A 20,779-nucleotide genomic window follows, 5' to 3' on the forward strand; every position below is an offset into this window, starting at 1 on the left:
GCACAGGGAGATGGTCAGCGCAGGGAGATGGTCTGTCACTGGACTGCACAGGGAGATGGTCAGTGCACTGAATTGCAATGAACAAATGCAGAGAGTAACTAGAGGGGACGGTGGAGGCTGAGGATGAACAGCAGCGAATATGCAGGACTGCAGAAGCAGGGAGAGCAGCAAGAAGCTCCTGACTCACCAGGAATGAGAAAAACAGGGCAGTCGCAGAGAGGAAGTGCCAGATGTCGTGGTCATCAAAGAAGTCCAGCAGCACACACTCTCGGTTCTTCTCCCGCGATTCTGCTGGGGTTCCCTGGAGGAAGGGGACGCAGATGTGGGCAAGGACCCACGGTTCAGTCGTTTCAGGGTTTGATTTTGAGGAAGCACCCGGGAAGTCAGCTGCTGAGGGTCGTGTGCAGTTGCTCTCAGCAACGCTGTTTCTCCTAGTCCCAGAATGGAGCCAGCCCGACTGTCCAGAGTGCACTGATATGGTTTCTGAGGGCTCAGCTTTCCTGCCCTAGCCTTGAATTTACTGATGGACGAAGACTGCGATGGGAAGGGAGGTGACAAAATACTAATCGAGCATTAAACTTCCCTGGGAACAGACCATAAAAGAACCAGCGAAGATCGCATGTGCCATGCCCCACAACAGAAAAACTGCTCAGTAATTTGAAGACACGCTGATGCAGGGTCATAGCATGGATGACCTAGGAATCATTGCACTTCACCCTGCATGAATGAAGTGGCCACAAGATGTGTGGCTCTATCTCTGGAAAAGCAGTTCTCAACCTGTGGGCCAAGACCCCCACAGGGGACACATATCAAATGTCCTGCATATCAGATATTTACATTATGATTCATACCAGTAGCAAAACGACAGTTATGAAGTTGCAATGAAATAATTTTATGGGTGAGGTCACCACGACATGAGGAACTGTATTAAAGGGCCACAGAATTAGGTCGGTTGAGAACCACGGCTCTAGGAAATGCCCAGACTGGGAACTGCACAGCCACAGAAGGTAAGTTAATGGCTGCTAAGTATTGTCGCGTCTTTGCGAGACAGAATGGCTGCTCGTGAGTTTTTCTTTTTTTTTCCCCTGCGGTCACACAGATAGATGCTCTAAGATCAGATTGCTGATATGGCTGTGGTAGAGAGCAGAGACATCCTGTTTGGGCTTTAGACACAGCACTGGTTTCTGAGGGCTCAGCTTTCCTGTACTACCCCTGCATTTACTGATGGACGATGACTGTCCTGGGAAAGATGGTGACGACATGCTAACTGAGCGTTAAACACCTCTGGGAACAGGCCACCAGGGACCTGGTGAAGATCACATGTGCGGTATCTCCAGGGCTTGCAAGTTCATGTAGCATTACCCTGGCTGTGCTGACCACATGCCGCTTGCCTTTTCTCTCCCAAAGGAAGCTGCAAACTTAAATGATGGGGAAAAGATGAGAAGCAATGAATGCCAGGGAGAGAGAAAGGTCCAAAAGGCAGAAGGGAGTGAGAACTGCTCAGATAAAAGAAGAGGCCTCTTACCTCCCAGCTGCTGAGGTTCTGGAAGAAAAAGTACAGGGCCGCAGCCCACACCACCGCCGTGGCCACGATGCAGAAGAGCGGTAGTGGGAGGATCTTCTCCGAGCTGCGGAGCTGCAGAGAGAGGCAAACCACTGAGGCTGCAGCCCCAGCAGTGGGCAGGCTCCCTGCGCTGCCAGCTCCTCCCTCGTGCTCACCTTCATGATGATGTAGAAAGCCAGGTACAGCAGCAGGTTGAAGATGAAGATGCCCAGCATATAGGATGCAAAGTCCCTGGGCCGGCAGAAGAGTCCAAAGAAGGCACTGTAGGTGTAGTATAGGGTGTTGGCGGTGCGTGAGTGGATCGTTAACCACTGTGGGGAGCTTGCTAGTTAAAACCGCACTTTAAGATACAACAATGCATTCTGTGATGACAGGGATACAGTCTGAGACATGCGCAGTAGGTGAGTGTGGCATTGTGTGAACGTTATAGAAAAGCCAAGATGGCCATGTCACCAGGCCATACCATCTTTCATGTGCATGTGGTCCTCTGGTAACTGAAATGCCTTTGGGTGGAGAGTAATAATGACACAACTTAATGAGTGATGTAAATAACTTTCAATTGATCGATCTTTGCCAGAACATTCCTCCCCAGTGCCTTCACAGTGGTCTTGTGAGTGAACGCACAGTTATTGTTCCTCTCTGGGTGCAACGGTTTTCCCAGAGTCCTTCAGCGTTTCATGATTACAAACAGCACTGTCATGAATAAGGGAATGTTCCAGAATGCTGCCTTTGTTTTCATTTAAGTCCGTTGGTTCGTCAGAACAGATCGCTGCCAGTAGGATTACCTCAGTCACTGGCCTGACAACATTACCGAGTTAGTGCCAGCTGTCCGTATTTAATTTAGCACTGAAATGTGCTTTGATTGAGGATGAACCTTAAGTCTGTTTAAAATTTCCATTCAGTATAACAAAATATTGGTAACTTTTCCTCCCTGAGACAGGGTTTCTCTGCATATCCCTGGCTGTCCTGGAACTTGCTCTGTAGACCACGCTGGCCTCTGCCTCCCGAGTGCTGGGATTAAAGGTGCATGTAACACCCAGCTGTAGCTTTCTTCATCTCCTTATTTGAAGTTTTTTTTTTTAATAAATATACGTTTGGGTGGGTGGTACACACTTGTAATCTCAGCACTCCAGAAACTGAGCCAGGAAGATTGCCAGGAGCTTGAGGCTAACCTGGGCTACAAAGTGAGGCCCAAACGAGCCAGGTCTAGATAGAAAAACCTGTCACAAACAGACAAATAAAAACAAACAAACAAACAGTACAACATAAAATGAAACAACTATATTGTGGCTCTAGGAAACAAAAAGTAAAAATTGACAAGTGGGATTTTACCAAATTAAAAGCTTCTACATAGCAAAGAGTTCACAGCGGAAAGACACAAGCATCGGAAAACGGAAAATAGCTGTTAACAATCCTGGATTAGGGTTAATATTTGTCCTAGTTAGGTTTTTGTCATACTTGGGTCATCTAGGAAGAGGAACCTCAATTGAGAAAATATCCTCATCAGGGTGGGCAGTGGGCAAGTCTGTAGGGCACCTTCTTGATCAGTCATTGATGTGGGGCCCAGTCCACCATGGGTGGTGACACTCCCAGGGAGATGGTCCTGGGTGTGCAAGAAAGCAGACTGAGTAAGCCAGTGAACATTGCTCCCCCACAGAACTGCTTTGTTCCTGCCTCCGGGTTCCTGACTCAGGTTCCTGCCTGGGTTCCTGCTTCCGGGTTCCTGCTGTCAGATCCTGCTGGGACTTCCCTTCACAAAGGACCACAGCAGTGAGCTGACATCAACCTTCCCCTGCTTCCCTTCACGATATTTGTCACATCAATGGAAAAGCAAACCAAACAACATCCAAAATAGAAAGAATTAAGAAACCAAGGAATACAACTTAAAAATGGGCAGATATGGGAAGGGGATATGGCTCAGAGGGTAAAGTGCTTGCTGCCCAAACAGGAGGGCCTGCGTTCTAGTCCCCAGCATGGCAGAACACTCCACTAACCCCAGAAGAGACAAGTGGACCCTGGCACCTCATTGGCCAGGCTGTCCAGCTGAAATATTGAGAAATATGAGAGGTACAACAGAGAAAGACAGCCAATGCCTCTGACTTCTGCAAGGAGCTCCCTACTGTATGTACCTGCGCGCACACACACACACACACACACATACACAGAGAGAGAGAGAGAGAGAGAGAGAGAGAGAGAGAGAGAGAGAGAGAGAGAATATACATACACATGGCCAATAAATATCTGACAGTCATCGAGGTCATTGGCTCCCAGGGAAATGGAAATCAACCCCCAATAAAGACTAGTGAAGACTGCAAGTTGGGAAGTGGAGGGATGGATAAAAGGAAGGACGAGTTTATCTGTGAATGCGGAGCACATGTTTTGAGATATCACGCTAACCTATATGTGTGCATATAAATAATCATCACGTGTTAATCTTTAATGTAATGAAATCTATATTGACATAGTGTTTTGTCATGGTTTTTCTTGTCTCTGTTCTGTCTGCTTTCACTGTACTGGAGAACTGAACCATTTCATTTATTAGATGTCCAGGCTGGCCTTGAACTTGGGATCCTCTGCCTTGTATCCCGATAGCCGAGTTACGGGCGTGCAGCAACACGTCTGCTTCCATCCTCTTCGTCTGACTCACTGGTCTATAGTTCTAATTTTGGATCAGAGCTTGCCTTGCTCTGTTTTATTTATATTTTAATATTAGATTGCCTTATTAGGCTAGCCTATGTCAACCCCCGTGGCCCTCACACATGGCTAACTAAATTTAAATTGATTAAAACTAAATAAAAATTGAAAAGTCCGTTCCTCAGACGCACGGACCGCATTTCAGTATCACAATGCCCACATGTTAGTAGTCCCTCTTAGGACTGCGTGGTACTGAGCATTTATGTAATTCCAGAAAGTTCTATGGGACAATGTTGGAATAGTTACTATATTCTTGGCCCCTCTTTCCTCATGTTAACCTTGCTTTTCAGGGACTGTTAACCCATTTTGTGATTTAAAAAAAAAAGCTCTAATTTGACATTGACACATTAACTGGAGAACAACTATCTGTCTTCCACGCCAGGTCTTGACATCTCTCTCCAGTTGGTTAAATTTTCTTTTGTGTGTCCTAATAAGGCAATTAAATTTTCAGAAGAAAGACTCTGCCTGCCTCTCAAATTGTATTCTTAAGTATTTCAAGTGCAAAACTTATTAATGGCTGTGAATTTCAGAATCCAGTTGACTGTGCTCCAGATTATTCATGAAATACCATCCGTCCAGATTCTGAAATCCTCAGTTCACTAAAAACTCTTAGGTGGCCTTTCCTCAGATTCATCAATTAGCAATTCGATATGTGCGCTGTTTGGCTCTCTCTCTCTCTCAATCTCTCTCTCTCTCTCTCAATCTCTCTCTCTTTTTCTCTCTCTCTCACACACACACCAAAGGTTTTCTTCTTCAGGGCCACGTGGGAATTACTCCTTTAGGGATAAGACATAAATAAATAATGATCCATAAATAGATGCTGACATTCATAAATATGGTAAATATGTAAATATTGAAGATTGTCCATAGATTGCTTCCACTTGAACACATGTTTGCATTATGATCTTATTAAGAGAAGTAGCACTCTAATAAGTAGGTAAGCATAGAGTTGGGCTGACGTGCAGCTCAATGGAAAAGCACTTGCTTGGCATGCAAGAGACCCTAAGTTTTATCCACAGCACCAAGCGAACAGAAGGATAAAGGTGAGCCAGACACTGTAGCACACATCAAACATTCATATCTCTATCTATGTGGAACAGCAGAGAAAGAGATAGGCCCTCTGCCAGGGAAACATGAAATTAGAATTATGGGACATCAAACCTCATACCTTATTGGACCTGACATCCTACAGAGCTGTGTGAGGAAAAAGAGGCCACTGATCTTGTCTTGTGAGTGGATTGTGTCCTTATGCATATCGGGAGTGGGTGCGGGGATCAAAAGTCACAGAGCCAGAGAAACCCATTAGCTGAGAGTCATAAGTAAAAACAGCTGAAGTTACTTATTTTTTGCGATACCAACGAAGCATCTCATGTGTTGGAAGTGAGGAGGCTACATAAGACAATCTCAGCTAGAGGAGAATGCGCATCTGTTGCACCTCTGCTTTGTGTTCACCTGGGAAACAGGACAAGAGGATGCAAAGGGACAAACTGCAGGAGAATGACATGGCTGGAGCAGAAAGCGAGAGAGAAAGAAATAGCAAAGTCACACACACATGCGCGCGCAGGCACACACACCACAAATGAAGGAAAAGGTATTTTGTAAAAACTAATGTTTCCTCAATAGTCATTATGCAAAGTTCTACAAGATAATTTTAAATTATATTTTTTGGGATCATGGGCAAAATGCCTTTTTTTCCTCCCCCCTTTCTTTCCTTCCTTTCTTTCTCTCAGTCATTTATCCATCCATCCATCCATCCATCCATCCATCCATCCATCCATCCATCCATCCAATTTGTCCACATAGATATTTGTCTTGTTGGGCAAATTCTATCAATGGATCAATGTTTTCCAAGAAGCCCCCACCAGTATACAAGCGCTTCCTGGTGCATTTATTTAATTAAAATATTTTACTTATTTGTATCTATGAGCATATTACGGCATGTGTGTGTGTGTGTGTAGGTCAGAGGACAGCTAATGGGGTTGGTTCTCGACTTCTATCGTGTGGGTTCTGAGGATTGAACTCATGTTGCCAGACTTGACGGCAGGTGCCTTTACCAACTGATCCATCTCTCCAGACTCTCATACTGTTTTCTGTTGCTGTTGTCTCTGGGACAAACAGTCTCCTTAATTTCAGATTTTCTTATAAAAATGACAGTCCAAGAACTCTAAGCCGAGTGCTGCAGATTTTAACAAGGATAAGAACATCATTTCCTGTAGTTCTACTTACAAGGACCAGTTAACCAGGTTCCCCACAATGAGCAGCACCATCCTGTCCTGGAAAAGAGAAGACAGAGTGTGAGAATGGAGGTCGCTTAGCTAGCTACTCACTGCAGTGAAAGCGTCACCCACGGGAAAACTGTTACTTTGTGGGAAGACACCTTCTGGGGTTCACACTAATACTGCATCAGGCTGAACAGCAAGACCTGACCACAAAAGGATGAAGAGCAGCTCCGTGTAAGAAAGTGTGGCCAGCAAAGCCGGGTGGGACTGAGCAGCTGGAGGTTGGTGACGTGTACCCGTCACTCAGTAGTGGGGATTCTGCAGTCATGTCCCCGTTGCCTGGGCTGCAGAGTCAGAACTAAATGGAGGAGTTAGTTTTCACTCCACAATCTTAACCCTGAAGTTAAGGAACGGGGGTTTGGGAGGTGCAGGGGAACTGTCCACATGAGTAAGGTTCCTCTGAGTGAAATCTGTTCTCCATCTTTTTCTGCCCCTTTGCCACTACTTAAAGCTTCCAGGTGTATTTAATTATATTTGCATGTGCATGGCCACCATCTCTCATTTTTTACCAATTCTCAGCTTCCCAAGTGATCCATCCAATATAAAGAAATGTCTTTTTTTTAAAAAAAAATTCTTTAATCTGAGTACTTGTGAGGGAGGCAAGAGAATCTCTGAGTTCGAGCCAACCTTGTTCACACAGCAAGTACCAGGCCAGCTTGGGCTACATAGGGAGACCTGTCGAGAAACAAAACCAGACAAAAGGCTATTTTCTTACTGGAATAGTGAAAATCTAAAAGCCTGGTTGGAAATGCTGGTGAGGATGTGGGATCACCAGAAGAGTTCGTCCCTGAAACAGATGTGTCGGAATACAAACAGGCTCTGCTACTTTGGGGGACAGCTGGCGTTTGTTCTGTTTTTAACCGCAAGACTAAATACCTGTTTACCACCTCTTCCATAAATTTCTCTACAGGGTATGTGTCCCAATGAGTTGAAAACATAGGTTCAAGAAACCCCACCTCCACGATTGCTATAACCACTTTATTTGTAATTACACGAACCTGGAGGCAACAAGACAACCTTCAGTGGGTTCACAGATCAATACTTTGTAGCAGTATAAGACCATGGAGCAGTATTCAGAACTATAAAGAAAAGAGCTGTCATGTCATGGAAGCAACAGAGAGGAAATGTGAATGTGTGTTACTAAGTGAAAGAAGTAAGTCTGGGAGCAGGCGTCACATGACTCGAATCCAGTCCCATGACACATTGAGAAAGGCAAAACAAGGAGGTGACCCTCTAGAAGCAGATCAGAGGGCGGCAGTGCCAAAGGAAGGAGAGGTAAACAGGCAGAGCGCAAGGGAGTGCTGGGCAAGCCAGACTGGTCTGCATGATGCTGTGCACACTTTGAACCTGCCATTAAGTGTTTGTCAAAACCCAAACAAAGGACAAGGCAGGAGTGTGGCCCACAGATGGATGGAGAGGCCGGTGCTGATCCATGCAACAGCCTGATGAGAATGCTCGTGGTAGAGACAGCTATGAGTGTGTAGGAGCCCTCAGCGTGTGGAGAATCTTGGGCCTTCTGCTCTGTTTTGCTGTGAAGCTAAAATTGTTCTACACTTTAGACGTTAATTGCCCCACCTGGCTCTTAGCCTCAGCATGTACAACTCCCTAGATACTTGTAGGTTCTAATGGGCTTTATAGTTCTAGCATTGAGAAAACCCCTGCTTCAAGTCTCTTAGTTTTTTCTGCCCAAGTTTTTAAGGATAAGGGGTCTCTGTATTTCTTGATGTAGAAATCCTTCTGGTTATAAAATCATTAACTGGGTTCTTGCTGAATTCTTGTGCTCCAGGGCAGAAGACAGCATCAGATCTGAGCACAGAACCATACAGAGGCCAAGTCTTAGTGCTCAGAGGATGTTGGTTACGTTCAGTTCTATGGCTTGGACTCTAAGGCAGGGCTTTGGCCCCAGTCTCTCAGGCTTGGTATAGACATGGATAATATGAGAGCTATAGGGGGAAAATCTAAAGGAATATTTCCAACCACCAAAACACAGCCACAGTTTACCAATGTTCCTGCTGTCAAAACATACAGAGGTGAAAACGTGGAAAGTGGAAGTTACCAGTTGTGCTGGGCGTTTTTCATCAAGTTGTGCCATCTGGGAGGAGGAAACCTCGACTAAGAAAAAAAATACCTCCAGAAATGCAAGCATGTGAGGTATTTTCTTGATTAATAGCTGATGTGGAAGGATCGAGCCCACTGTGGGTGGTGCCATCCCTAGGCAGGTGATCCCAGATTGTGTAATAAGGCAGGTTGAGCAAACCATGCGGAGCAAGCCACCGAGCAACATTCCTCCAGAGTCTCTGTTTCAGGGCCTACCTTGAGGTTCTGCAGTAACCGACATTGAGGAGTATAAACCAAATTCACCCTTTTCTCCACAAGTGGCTTTTGGTCTAAGTGTTCTGTCACAGCAACAGTGAGCAAAAACTGATACCCTGATGGAAGCAGCCAGAAGGAACATCTTCATAGAGCCATGCCACTTTACACCTGCCGTCCTGGTAAAGCTATTAATAGTGTGATGTTTCATTTGCATGAGGTCACCTATTTGGATTGCTCATAAAGGCATCATACCTTGATTCTCCCCACAGTCATTATCACTGTTTAAAAGCTTGGTATATTCCAGCTGCGACGCGAACACGGATGGGGTAAATTCCAAATGGCCTCGCCGCTACATGGAGAGCTACTGGTGGTCAGTGGCTCCTGGAAGAAGGGGAACCAGTTTCCTCCAGGGAGGAGCTCCCTTACAGGTGTCCAGGCCCAAGTGATCAGCCCTGGACTCATGTACATACTGGCAGCATGAAATAGATTGAGTAGGCTGCACATGCATGTGTGTGTCTGTATAAATCTACACATCCATGGAACAGTAATATTTGAAGTGGTCATAAATTTGGGAGGGAAGAGGCAGAGGCAGTAGAGACGTGGATGAAGTACTCACGTGTGAAGTTCTCAAAAAAGAAAATAAAACTATATATATATATATATATATCACTTAAAAAGTTTGGTGTGTGTGTGTGTTTATATATTTTCTTTATCTTCTTTATAGACTAGCAAATATTTTTTTATCAAAGCAGGACCATGGTAGCTCACCTTTTTAAAAGAATAGCAATGTGATTCTTCCCCCACTGACTGGACCACAGCCACCTCAGGCCATCTGGTTCTTTGGCTTTCTGGAGGTTTGAGTCACTGCCCCAAGCCTGGCCTCCCCGCCCCTCCTGCCCCTCAGCTTTCTGGGAGCTGGCCAAGGAACACGGGAGCATGCACATACCATATACAGAGGTCTGCTGCACTGCTGGACACAGTCCATGTAGAACACCATAACAGCCCTCCGGAAGATCCCCAGATCTGTGTTGACACAATTACATGATGAAAACAAACCGAGAAAATACATATACTGGGAAGTGACATGACGGTCCCATCTCAGATGACTGGGGGTAAGAAGGGCGCCATCGGCACTCGATTAAAAGGCATGAGACTGCTTTGCACCTAATAGGTGAGCAGTAAGTACATGATTAGGACAGCAGTTTTCAAGCCACAGGGTGCAAGCACTTTGGGGGTCAAACGACCCTTTCAAAGGGGTCACCTAAAACCATCTGAAACCACAGATATTGATATTAAGATTTGTAACAGAAGCAAAATTATAGTTATGAAGTAGCAACAAAAAATAATTGTGTGGCTGGAGGTGACCACAACATGAGGAAGTGCACTAAAGGGTCACAGCGTTGGGAAGGTTGAGAACCACTGCTGTAGAAAACATTGTTGTCTTGGAGGGTGTGCCGTGCGCCTGGATCATGTATCGGAAAGGCTGCCAAGGTATGTGAATGGCAGGCAGCTGCCACCCTTGTGCTTCCTTCGGCTAAGCTTAAAGGTCACTCTGGTGAAGTTTCCTGACAGTGGAGATGTAGTGGAACCCTTGAGTCTACCTTAAAACATTTGCTCTCCGTAGTGGGGATTGGGGGCCTTAACTTGTAAAAGTTCCAGCCTTCACGTCTCGGTGCAGTCATGAGTTACTAAGTTCTGAACCAAGAGATCCCAGGCTGCGCTAAGAATGGACAGGAAGAGCAGTGGTCTGGAAACAGGATGCAGAATTAGTAAGAAATGTAAGTGAAGAGGGGCCGAGAAACACAGAAAGGCTTTTGCAAATGTAGTCCTGCAAAAGGCATGGTTGGGATGGAATGGCATCAGTGTAAGAGTTCTAGGTCAAAGGAAGGCTCTCTTCCTGTGAGCTCTTCATGTCTTGACATCAAAAGCCTGACTGAGTGTGTCCAGAGTCAGCACTGCTGGGAGTGGACACCCAGCTCTGTCAGGTTTCTCCCCTTCCCTTCCAGGCTAGTCTGGGGGGTGAACTAACCCAGGAGAAAGGAGACTAGCCATGTGATAGCCCAGAAGACATGGGCCCCAGCATGGTTTGCGATGCAGACTGCCTTCTGACCTCTACTCTGAATCCCCCTCCCATGCACTGCCTGACCTGAAAGGGAAAGGCAGGGGGCAGAGACAGCCAGGTTGGTCTAGACAGTTCAGACCCCTACAAAGGGTCGCAGGACATTACCTGTGTCAGACACATCTGAGTCAGTGGGAAGCAGAGAGGAAAGAAGAGAGAGAGAGATGAGCTGTAAGAAGGAGGCCACACAGGTAAATCAACTCTCGCTCTGTCTGTTTTCCTTTTTTTTTTGGTTTTTCGAGACAGGGTTTCTCTGTGGTTTTGGAGCCTGTCCTGGAACTATCTCTTGTAGACCAGGCTGGTCTCGAATTCACAGAGATCCGCCTGCCTCTGCCTCCCGGGTGCTGGAATTAAAGGCGTGCGCCACCACCGCCAGGCTGTCTGTTTTCCTTAAAACGATGGCATTACTTCATATTTGTAAAGGTGGCGCTTGCTCCCCCACGAAGGACATGGATTCTACCTGTCTCAGACACTCAGAAAGCCCCTCCCTGAAGAATAGGCAGAGGAGCCTTTCTCTCCCCTCTCACTTCAGGAACCCATCTTCTCTTATGAACAACCCACGAGGTCTAACTCCTAGCATCTGAGCGGAGGACACAGCAGTGGTCTGGACAAGTGGCTCTGTCTTCTGTCCACCTGTAACACGCTCTGCCTTGCATTGCACAGATGCCTTTCCTATGAGCTCTCCCGAGAACTGCAGAGAAAGAAATGTGTAATCAGAAAGCAAAGGTGCCGAAATGCGTGGAGAGGTTAGAGATGGCCGAACCACTGTCTAACAAGGCAACCTCCTGCCTGTGGGCCGACTTGAAACAAAACCTTGGCACAAGGAAACAGCTTTTTGGTCACAGCCCTCTAGTCCTTCCCCACTATCCTCCTGTGGCCTTCAGCCTCCATCCGCCTTGCAGTTGCAAGCCCAGCCTCACCCGTGACAGCAGGTCCAGCTTCTAACTTTATCTTTATCTGGCGCCTTCCTGACTTGTAACTCCTAACACATAGGCTGGTTATATGGCATGATCTCCCACTCCCTCTCCCCCGAGCCTGTAAGAGCAAGGCATTCCCTTTGTCCTCCGAACTGAAGGCCACCACCATTCAGAACCCTGCCCTAGACCCTCTCCTAATGAAATTCTTGGCATCCTGAAGAATCTGTCTCTCTTCAATGTCCCACCATGCTGCCTGTAGCTGTCCTGCTAAAGCTGGCAGAAGAGCAACCCCTTAGCTGCCGTTAGACAAACCTGCCACCTGTTATTTCTAACAGCAGGGTTTGACTCTGCTACATCTAAAACCGCCTCAGGATGGTTCTATGGGCACAGAACTTACATCTTCCAGATGCCCTTCCCACTGCCATACACCTCTCTCCTGCAACTTTTGTGGGGACCTCCCTGTGAGGCTGCCTCAGACTGAACTTGTCTATCAACCAAAGTTCCTTTCAGGGGACTTCCTCTCCATGACACATTCTAATGACCATTTCATCCCTGTTCTAGAAATAAGGACAGTGAGGACTGAATCGCTATTAATCCCAGGTTGCCTGGAGAGACCCCTTAACATACCTCTCACCATGCATGTCTTGTGAATCATCATTTCATGAGTAAATCTTCATTAATCATTGTATGTAACAACTCTTTCTTGCTGTGACCCTCACAAATCACTGCATGGTCCTCATATAAAATTTTCCTTGTGTCTAAGATGTTTATGAATCAGTGTTATATGACCGCTTGCACATCACTGCCATTGGTATTACAGGACGGTGACAGGGATCGTTACCACTACCTAACTCTGTGCTCATGAATCTGGGAGAAAGTAGAACAAGACTCAGAGTCAGTTTCCTTTTGACAGTTTATATGACCTCCCAGATTTTGGTCTGGAATGATGAAAACACCTTATCAAATGCTCTTTGGAGCTACACTATCTAAGGAAGGGTAGATCTACAAGGAGGAAGCCGTTCTTAGAGACAACCGAACAGCCCATGCTCATGCTGGTGAGTAGCACTTCATGGAGGAGGAGGGATGAGCCTGTGCTGGCTTCCCGGAGAAGTCAGTGCCTGTGCTTACTCACCTATCTTGAAACGGCCCATGTAGTAGATCTGGGTGCTGAGGGCCAGGGAAGCAAGAATATGGACCACAGAGAAGATGACCCAGAACCACACATCATTTTTCCCAAACACCTAGGAATAAAGAAGGGGTTAGTGTGATCTGGGGTTTCCTCAGAGAACTCTGTGCGACCACTGTGTCTTGTTGAGGCTTACAGTAGCAAACCGAACTTCTTTATATGCAGTGGATTGCAGCTAAGGCGGAGACTCCTAACTGGTCAAAATACTGAGAACTGTGGGTGTGCTGGCTAAATGACCATAAGCCTCGGGGAACAACGTGGAAGTGGGGGGTGGAAAGAACTCAAGAGCTGGGGGATGGTGACGAATGTCTTCTGGACATGACAAGGCAGTGTAGTCATGAATTCATGAAGCCGTGGCTGTCTGCTCAAGACCCGCACAAGATCAGGCCAACCAGCATTCCACCGAGCGTGAGGCACTCAGAGACCCCACCCCTAGCTGAGGAGTTATTGGCAGCTGCTAACTGCTGGGGGAGGAGAGTCATTTTGTGGGGTGGTGTGTAGCTAAGGTAGTGTTCACGCACAGGTGGATGGCCTTATACCCATTCTTATGCATATAACACCAATTAGACTGAGTAGGTTATAAAAACATAAACATGAAGAAGACATGAAGGTTTGGAGGGGAATGTGTTGGGGGTTAGGGGCAGCTTAAAGGGAATTGGGGTGGATGTGTTTGATGCATTAAATACAGGTATGAAACTGTCAAAGAATAAACAAAACTGTTTTTAAAAAGCCACCTAGCCCCAAGTGCGTTTTGTTTTCTTACCTCAAAATGCACAGGGATCTTTCTGTACAGTGGAGAGAAAGAACAATGGCTATCTAGCCAAATGAAAACAGAGGAGGGAGAGATGGAATGGTAGCAGAACAACAATGGAGGGGCAGTTGGTCCCAAGCTGGGGAGAATGCTCTTCAAATAACCAAAGGCAGTCAGCAACTGCTGTCCACTGACGTTTAAAAATAATTTGCCTCAAAAAAATAAATAAATAAAAAATAAAAAAATAAAAAAAAATAATTCGCCTCTTGGGTTGGTTTATCCAATCAACTTATATTACTGATTCCAGTTTTGACATGATTCAGACTCCTCCATTTTAATATAAAAACCACCCTCAACTTTTTTTTACAGGCGATTATCACATGCTTAGAATCCTTCAGCTAGTAACCCAGCCAGAGTGCCATGAAGAGACCCAAATCCACACACCCGAAGCCCAACAAAGAGACACAAACAGCAAAATCCTCCCCACCCCCCAAAGCGGACACTTCTCCAGAGCCAGACTGAGGCAGACAGAGAGGGACCCACCACTCCGAGGACCGTGAGTGTGATGACTGCCGCGAAGGAGGCGTAGGCAGAGTAGGCGCTGGCATTGATGTCTGGGTGGCGGGCCTGATAGAGCTTCAGCATGCAGAGGCCCGCAATCATGTACATGAAGGAAGTGTCTGAGGACCCAAGACAAAAAGTTCAGTGGGTGATAGGCAATAAGACCCCAGCTTCTCTTCAGCTTCTGCCTGGCCCCTGGCTTCAGTTAGCGGACTATTTGCTCCCGTGTAGAGAAATCTCACACAACAGTCCTTCGGGGCGCATCCTCTAGGAAGATCCCGTGTCCCCTATTTCTAACCCTTTACCACCGCCAATGTATTTTGGTTCACAGAAGGGAAACATCTGATGGGGTAAGTAAGCAGCTGCCTCTCTTGCAAGGGGATGTGCACTCTAAACCTTACATTGGACAATGGTGACAAAACAAAAAAATCCTGTAATGGTGATAGTTTAGGCAGAGTGACAGTAATGAGGGTGGTGGGGGTGCTGTTCTCAGCACTCCGAAATGTAGCCAGGGTCACTGCCACATCTCCATGCGCGCCATGATAGCCTACTGGGGGAAACAGCTACTCACTAAATGAGGCTAAGCTGTTGTCCCTCCCGTCATGGGGACAGGAAGCAAAACAACAATGTAACGCCCATGCTACTCAGAACTTCCGTAAAATACGGACAAGCCTGTCAGTGGCCAATGCTAAAGGCACTGTGGGAAATAAAAGCTCTAGCACAGCTAGCGCGGGTGGGAATTAACATCCTGGGGAGAAATTTGTCAAACAGAAAACAGAAGGTGCACAAGCCAGGCGATTAAAAAGTCCTGTGGGTGGTGGTAGCGGCTGAGTTTTTATCCCAGCATCCAGGAGGCGGAGACCGGCAGATCTCTGTGAGTTTGAGGCCAGCCTGGTCTACATAACAAATCCTAGAAGAACCATGGCTACATAGTGAGACTTTGTATCAAAAACATATAAATTGACCACTTAAAATATCATTATATTTGAGTGTGAGTGGGAGTGTACAGCTTTTATACTTGAATGTGAGCGGGAGGAATTCTTTCCCTCATTTGTATCCTCTTCTTGTCTCTTTTAGGTGGCTGTCACTCTATGGAGTCCAGTAACGGAGGTCTTCTTGCCTCGGTTCCCCAGAAGTGCTAACTGTACAGGCAGAGACCACCACTCTCCTTCATCCTTAATATTATTTTAGTACTAACTTGGTATCTGCCATCTTTCCAATCAGAACTATTCATCCTCCCAGCCTCAGAGAGGCTAACCCTACTCTTGGAAGGGATGGGTCTGACTGGTCCAAAGTTAACCCAATTTCCTTTGCTGATGGATGTAGCAGCCTAGACCTGAGCTAACCATTACCTAGGGGATGAGTCAGGAATGTACTCTGACCTTTAGAGATGCTGAGGTATGAGGGAACTTTTCCCCGAGGTTTCTTAGGAAGACGTTTCCTCGCTCTAAGTAAAGACCCCTACCGGCCACCTTGAACCTGCTCTGAACCTGGAGAAGGAGACTTAAAATCAGGTTCAGCTATGGACACATTTGGCCATCACGAGAGAAGTTACCCTTGGGAGAAAACCAACACACAGGCTAGGGACAACACAACGGGTCACTCGGGGAAGATAGGGGCAGAGCCCTCAGGTGAACAGTCACAATGTTCTTTCTCCCTCTGCCTTCCAGACAGTGAGCAGTCAGTGTGGTGGCCTTATCGTTTAGTTATCTGTAAATGGAGCATTCTGTTACCCCCCTCCCCTCACACACACCAGAGCAGACTAACTACTCAACTATGTAGTTTACATCAAGGGAAGCCTGAAGAGCAATGATACTTAGCTTGGCCACTGACACTATGTCTCATCGTGGCATCGGCATTCACTGCAGAGTGTTTTCTAGACTAACTGGTTGTCAGAGAGAACAAACTAAAGGTATAGTACACAGAAATCTCGCTCAGTGGCAAGGTACACTTGGATCATTTTAGCCCACCCCAAATGCCTCTTAGTCCCTGCAAGTATGAATTTGATGTTTTCGGAAGGGCTCCAGGATAAGACTCCTGTAACTCAAATCTATCACTGATATACATTCTAATTACCGAACTGGAAGTTGGAGTAATTCGGGCAGACATGGTAACAAGCACTGAGAACGCCCTCCATCATCAGCGCAATGCCCATGGCATAGAAGAGACCGAAGTGTTTGGGAATCCCATACTCCTGGAAAAAAAAGAAGCCTTGTTAGTAGGCAGACAATCCTGAACGGCGGCCTCAGGGGCTCTACACACAGCTTATCCTCCATCACCAAGCTATGTCCCTCCCCGTTGTGGGGCTACTTGAAATCATGGTCCCTCCCAGTTTGTGCCTTTGGTCTGCCGCAGTTTCGCCTCACCATGGCAAAGATGTCTTTAGCTTCCAGGGCTTTTCGATGGAGCAGGTCCCGGCGCAACACTATCAGCAGAAAGAGGAAGCCCAGGAGCACGTGACCCAGGTTACTGAGGATATTATTGAAGGCACTATGGAGAGGAGTGAGAAATGAGTGTGAGAGTCATCATGGAGATCCATGCAAAAATGAGGTGGGGACCTCAGCATTCGGTGCTTTTCACTACCGACCTTTCCCTGGGCCTTCAGGCTTGGACAATCACCAGGAGCCCTCTTTAATCTAATTTCTTGATTGGAAGATGCTCACTTGACTTAACCTAACTGTATCTTCTCAGGGATGCCTGCTCACCATCCCTAACACCGGCCTGATCATCTCTTGTCCTCACAGCCCAGGCAAAGCATGAGTCCTGATAAAGAGCTGGTCCAGAGACAGACAAGAATTTTAAGCTCCACCTATGACACTCATCGGTGGACCTACGGTGTTTCAATATTCAAGTCGCCAACTGTGGATTTCAGGGTAAGCGCAGAGGCATCACCAACAGTGGCTGTATTTCAGGAAATCAAGGCTGGTTCTGCTCTGTAGTGAGAAGTTGGGTTTCTACCTCTCAGGAAGAAATTTTCTTCCACCAAGTTCTGGGGGCTTTAGGTTTGTGGATGAACTCTGGCATTACGAAGAAATAAGGAAACCAAATTCAGCAAACCTTACCCATCTAAGTTTTAGCATCTTCATCTAAAATGGTGGTGCTAATAATGCCTACCTCTCACTGAGCAGACTGAATGAGAGCTGGCCACTAACTTAGGTTCAGGGCATGTGCCGCCCATAGCTGGGAATCTGTCCACTCCTCAGCAGGCCACTCTTAGGGATTTTGTCTGGGAGAGAAGAGTACCTGGTCTCTACATCTGACTTTAATTCCTCTTTGTCCTGACTAGGGTAGTTTCTTCAGTTGCTTTTCATGCTTGCAAAACCTTAAGTCAGACAGAAAGACTACTGCTTCATGAGGAACCAGTGGGCTGGGTTTACCTCAGGACGCCCCAGGGTTGGGCACAGAGGAAGTTGTAGTAACAGATGTCCTGGTTGCCAGTGACATTTACCACCTATAAAATCAAGTGAGAGAAGAGGAAATGTGGATTTTCTCCATCCTCTGAGTCTTCCCAAAGTCACCAAGAACAGAACAGACTCGGAAGAAATGGAGACGTCCCATTCGCCGAGTGCTCCACCTAGCAGTCAGGGAGGAAGTATCTAGTTTTCCTTGTCTAGCTCCTTCTCCATCAAAACCCTACCCAAATCATAGCAAACTGAGCTTCTGACAGGGTTGCAATGAATGGAAAGACTGTTTAGATTATAAACAGTGTTGTTCAAACCTCATAGAGACTTTGTCTTCATTATGTAATGAGAATGATGGACTATTTTACATCACTTGTTTGGCTATGCAGAGAAATCATAGAGGATTTCAACAACACTGATGCATGGTTCTACTTCCTGAGGCACTGATCTGCTTGGTGTGGGGTACCACCCTGGAACCTGTGATTCTTAAAAGTGCCCCATGTGATTTTAACACATAGCAAAAATTGAGGGACGGTGCATATAATGTCTTTAGCCACATATCATTCTAAATGGGCCTTCTCAGATCTCGTAATTTCTAGAAAATTTATACTTAGAAATATGGATCCCAATTAAATTCCTACTTTGGTGACTTGCATCCAGAGTTTCTGTGAAGGAGCAGTGGGTATTCTCCAGCTGTTTTAGTGTGAAATTTTTTATTCAACTTTTAATGTTTTGTTGTTGGTTTAATAATTTACATAAAACTGCTTTTAAACCATTTGAAAAAGATTTATTTATTTTATGTTTATGAGTGTTTTGCTTATATGTATGCCTGTGTACTGCCCATGTGCCTGACATCCACAGAGGTCAGAAGAGGGTGCTGGATTTCCCTGGAACTGGAATTACAGATGGTTGTGAGAGGCCATGTGGGCCCTGGGAACCCAGGACCTCTGCAAGAGCTACACGTGTTCTTAGCCACGGAAACATCTCTCCAGTCCCTTGCGGAGCTTTTTATAGTTTTACAGACTATCCCCAATGAGCAGGTACAGGCTAAATTAGTACTTCTGGCTTCCTTTGACAAGTCTGGAGATCTTATTTTGTTTTACTTTCTGAGGCATTTCACGTTGGTTGCCCAGGCTGGCCTTGAACTTCCTATCTGAGAAGACCTTGAACTTCTGATACTCTGGCACCCTTGTTCTTCTTTCTGGGGTTACAGGCATGTTACATTTGTTTGTGAGGTGCTGGAGTTGAACACAGAGTTTCACGCCTTCTAGGCAAACTCTCTCCACTGAGCTACAGCCCAAGTCCGTTAGTCTAGAACTTTATTTACTCCGCTCACTGTTTCCTGACAGCCACACACTCAGAATGACAAATAAGAGGTGCCATGGACAGACATCATGGCTGAATGACTGCTTTTATATTGGTAAGGTCCAACATAAAGTGCCAGGTCTTTTGTGCTGAAGTAATTGGGAAATAGGTGGAAAAGGTCTCAGAGATGAAGTAGCTAATGGAGAAGGCCGATTGTAACCGGAATGGGAAATCTCTTGGAGGCTGGTGTGTATGCCTTTCATCCTAGCACATGGGAGGCAGAGGCAGGAGGATATATGACTTCGAAGCCAGCCCAGTCTATATATCCAGTTCCAGTACAGCCAGAGCTACGGAATAGAGAGACCCTGTTTCAAAAAACAAACAAAAAAATTAGTGCTTGGGACTGAAGAGTGGCTAAGATGGCTTAGTGATTACAAGCACACACTGCTCTTCCAAAGGACTTGAGTTTGGTGCACAGCACCATGGCAGGTAGCTCACAACTGCCTGTAACTTCAGTTCCGGGAGGTTCAGTACTTATTGCTTCTTCAGGCATCTCTCTCTCTCTCTCTGTATGTGTGTGTGTGTGTGTCTGTGTGTCTTGTACTCACACACACACGAGATGGGGGAAATTAAAAAAATAATAATCTTTAATAAATTAGTTTTTGAACTGCTCCCAAACTAAACGGTTCCCCGTAAGCCAGTGATGACTGTCCCTACAGACAGAAGGTGGGCGCCTGCGCAGCACTTACCGTCTGGTAGGTGATAACGAGCTGCATCACGGGCAGAGCGTAAAACACAGCGATGGTGATGATGTTCCTACGACAGAATGAACCACACACGGTGACCCCAGGATAACACTGGATTCTGCTCAGCTTGTCTACCTCACAACTCCACACTTAGCTTGCAAAAGCAACAGGAGCTGGGGTAGGGCTCCTGATTCTGAAGTCTGCCTGCCCTTTCCTGTGCATGTGAACATTTGGTAGACAGGTGGACAAAGTGGACATAGAGAAGCAAATACAACTTACCTGGGCTACTGCCATTGGTTTGGCTAAGCAAAGAATCCTTGCACTGTTAACTGAAATCATTGAATCATACATTTAATTAATTTACTGGAGATAGAGTCTTGCTGTGTAGCCCTGACTGGCCTAGAACTTGCTATTTGAAGCTGGTCTTGAACCTGCAGTGATTTCAAGAGCTGTGGTTATGGACAAGCCCTCATGCTGACCTGAAATTAGTATTTTAAGCTAACTATTGGCACTCAAGAAGCTGAAGTTCTTCCTCCTCCTCCTTTCTTCTTCTTTGTACAATCATTTGTAAAACAAAATAAAATCTACTTCTTCTCTAACCATACCATCTATACAAATCATACCAAACATACATTGTTAGATTAAATATGGTTAGAGTGCAAGGAACAAACGAGGTATAACTTGTGGGGGCTCTTGTAGACCAGGCTGGCCTTGAACTCACAGAGATCCGCCTGCCTCTGCCTCCCCAGTGCTGGGATTAAGGGCGTGTGCCACAACTGCCCGGCTTTGTGGAGGCTCTTAAATAACACTTAGTTCCAAAACATAGCTCAGATATGAAATTCCATTTGGCTCCCTGACTTCATTCTAATGTCTGCTTCCAGAAGTAGGAGTATTCTCCAGAAAAGTAAAAATGAGGATGTGTGTGTGTGTGTGTGTGTGTGTG

At 46.1% G+C, this 20,779-nt stretch overlaps 1 protein-coding gene across 1 annotated transcript in view; it reads right to left on the reverse strand.

The window, feature by feature from the left end:
* The window catches only part of Sidt1 (SID1 transmembrane family member 1), an 89,873-nt gene that overhangs the window by 3,796 nt on the left and 65,298 nt on the right, over positions 1-20,779 (reverse strand). The window contains exons 13-25 of the mRNA XM_013351839.2: positions 19,977-20,050; positions 19,840-19,906; positions 17,762-17,835; positions 16,751-16,874; positions 16,461-16,578; positions 14,367-14,503; positions 13,019-13,127; positions 11,078-11,092; positions 9,797-9,873; positions 6,485-6,531; positions 1,720-1,825; positions 1,526-1,636; positions 188-301 (exon numbers count right to left, since the gene is read on the reverse strand). Coding sequence (XP_013207293.1) covers positions 188-301; positions 1,526-1,636; positions 1,720-1,825; positions 6,485-6,531; positions 9,797-9,873; positions 11,078-11,092; positions 13,019-13,127; positions 14,367-14,503; positions 16,461-16,578; positions 16,751-16,874; positions 17,762-17,835; positions 19,840-19,906; positions 19,977-20,050 — 1,173 coding nt within the window. The remainder of the gene's footprint in view (positions 1-187; positions 302-1,525; positions 1,637-1,719; positions 1,826-6,484; positions 6,532-9,796; positions 9,874-11,077; positions 11,093-13,018; positions 13,128-14,366; positions 14,504-16,460; positions 16,579-16,750; positions 16,875-17,761; positions 17,836-19,839; positions 19,907-19,976; positions 20,051-20,779) is intronic.

The sequence above is a fragment of the Microtus ochrogaster genome, chromosome 2, assembly GCF_000317375.1.
Source record: "Microtus ochrogaster isolate Prairie Vole_2 chromosome 2, MicOch1.0, whole genome shotgun sequence".
Taxonomy (NCBI): domain Eukaryota; kingdom Metazoa; phylum Chordata; class Mammalia; order Rodentia; family Cricetidae; genus Microtus; species Microtus ochrogaster.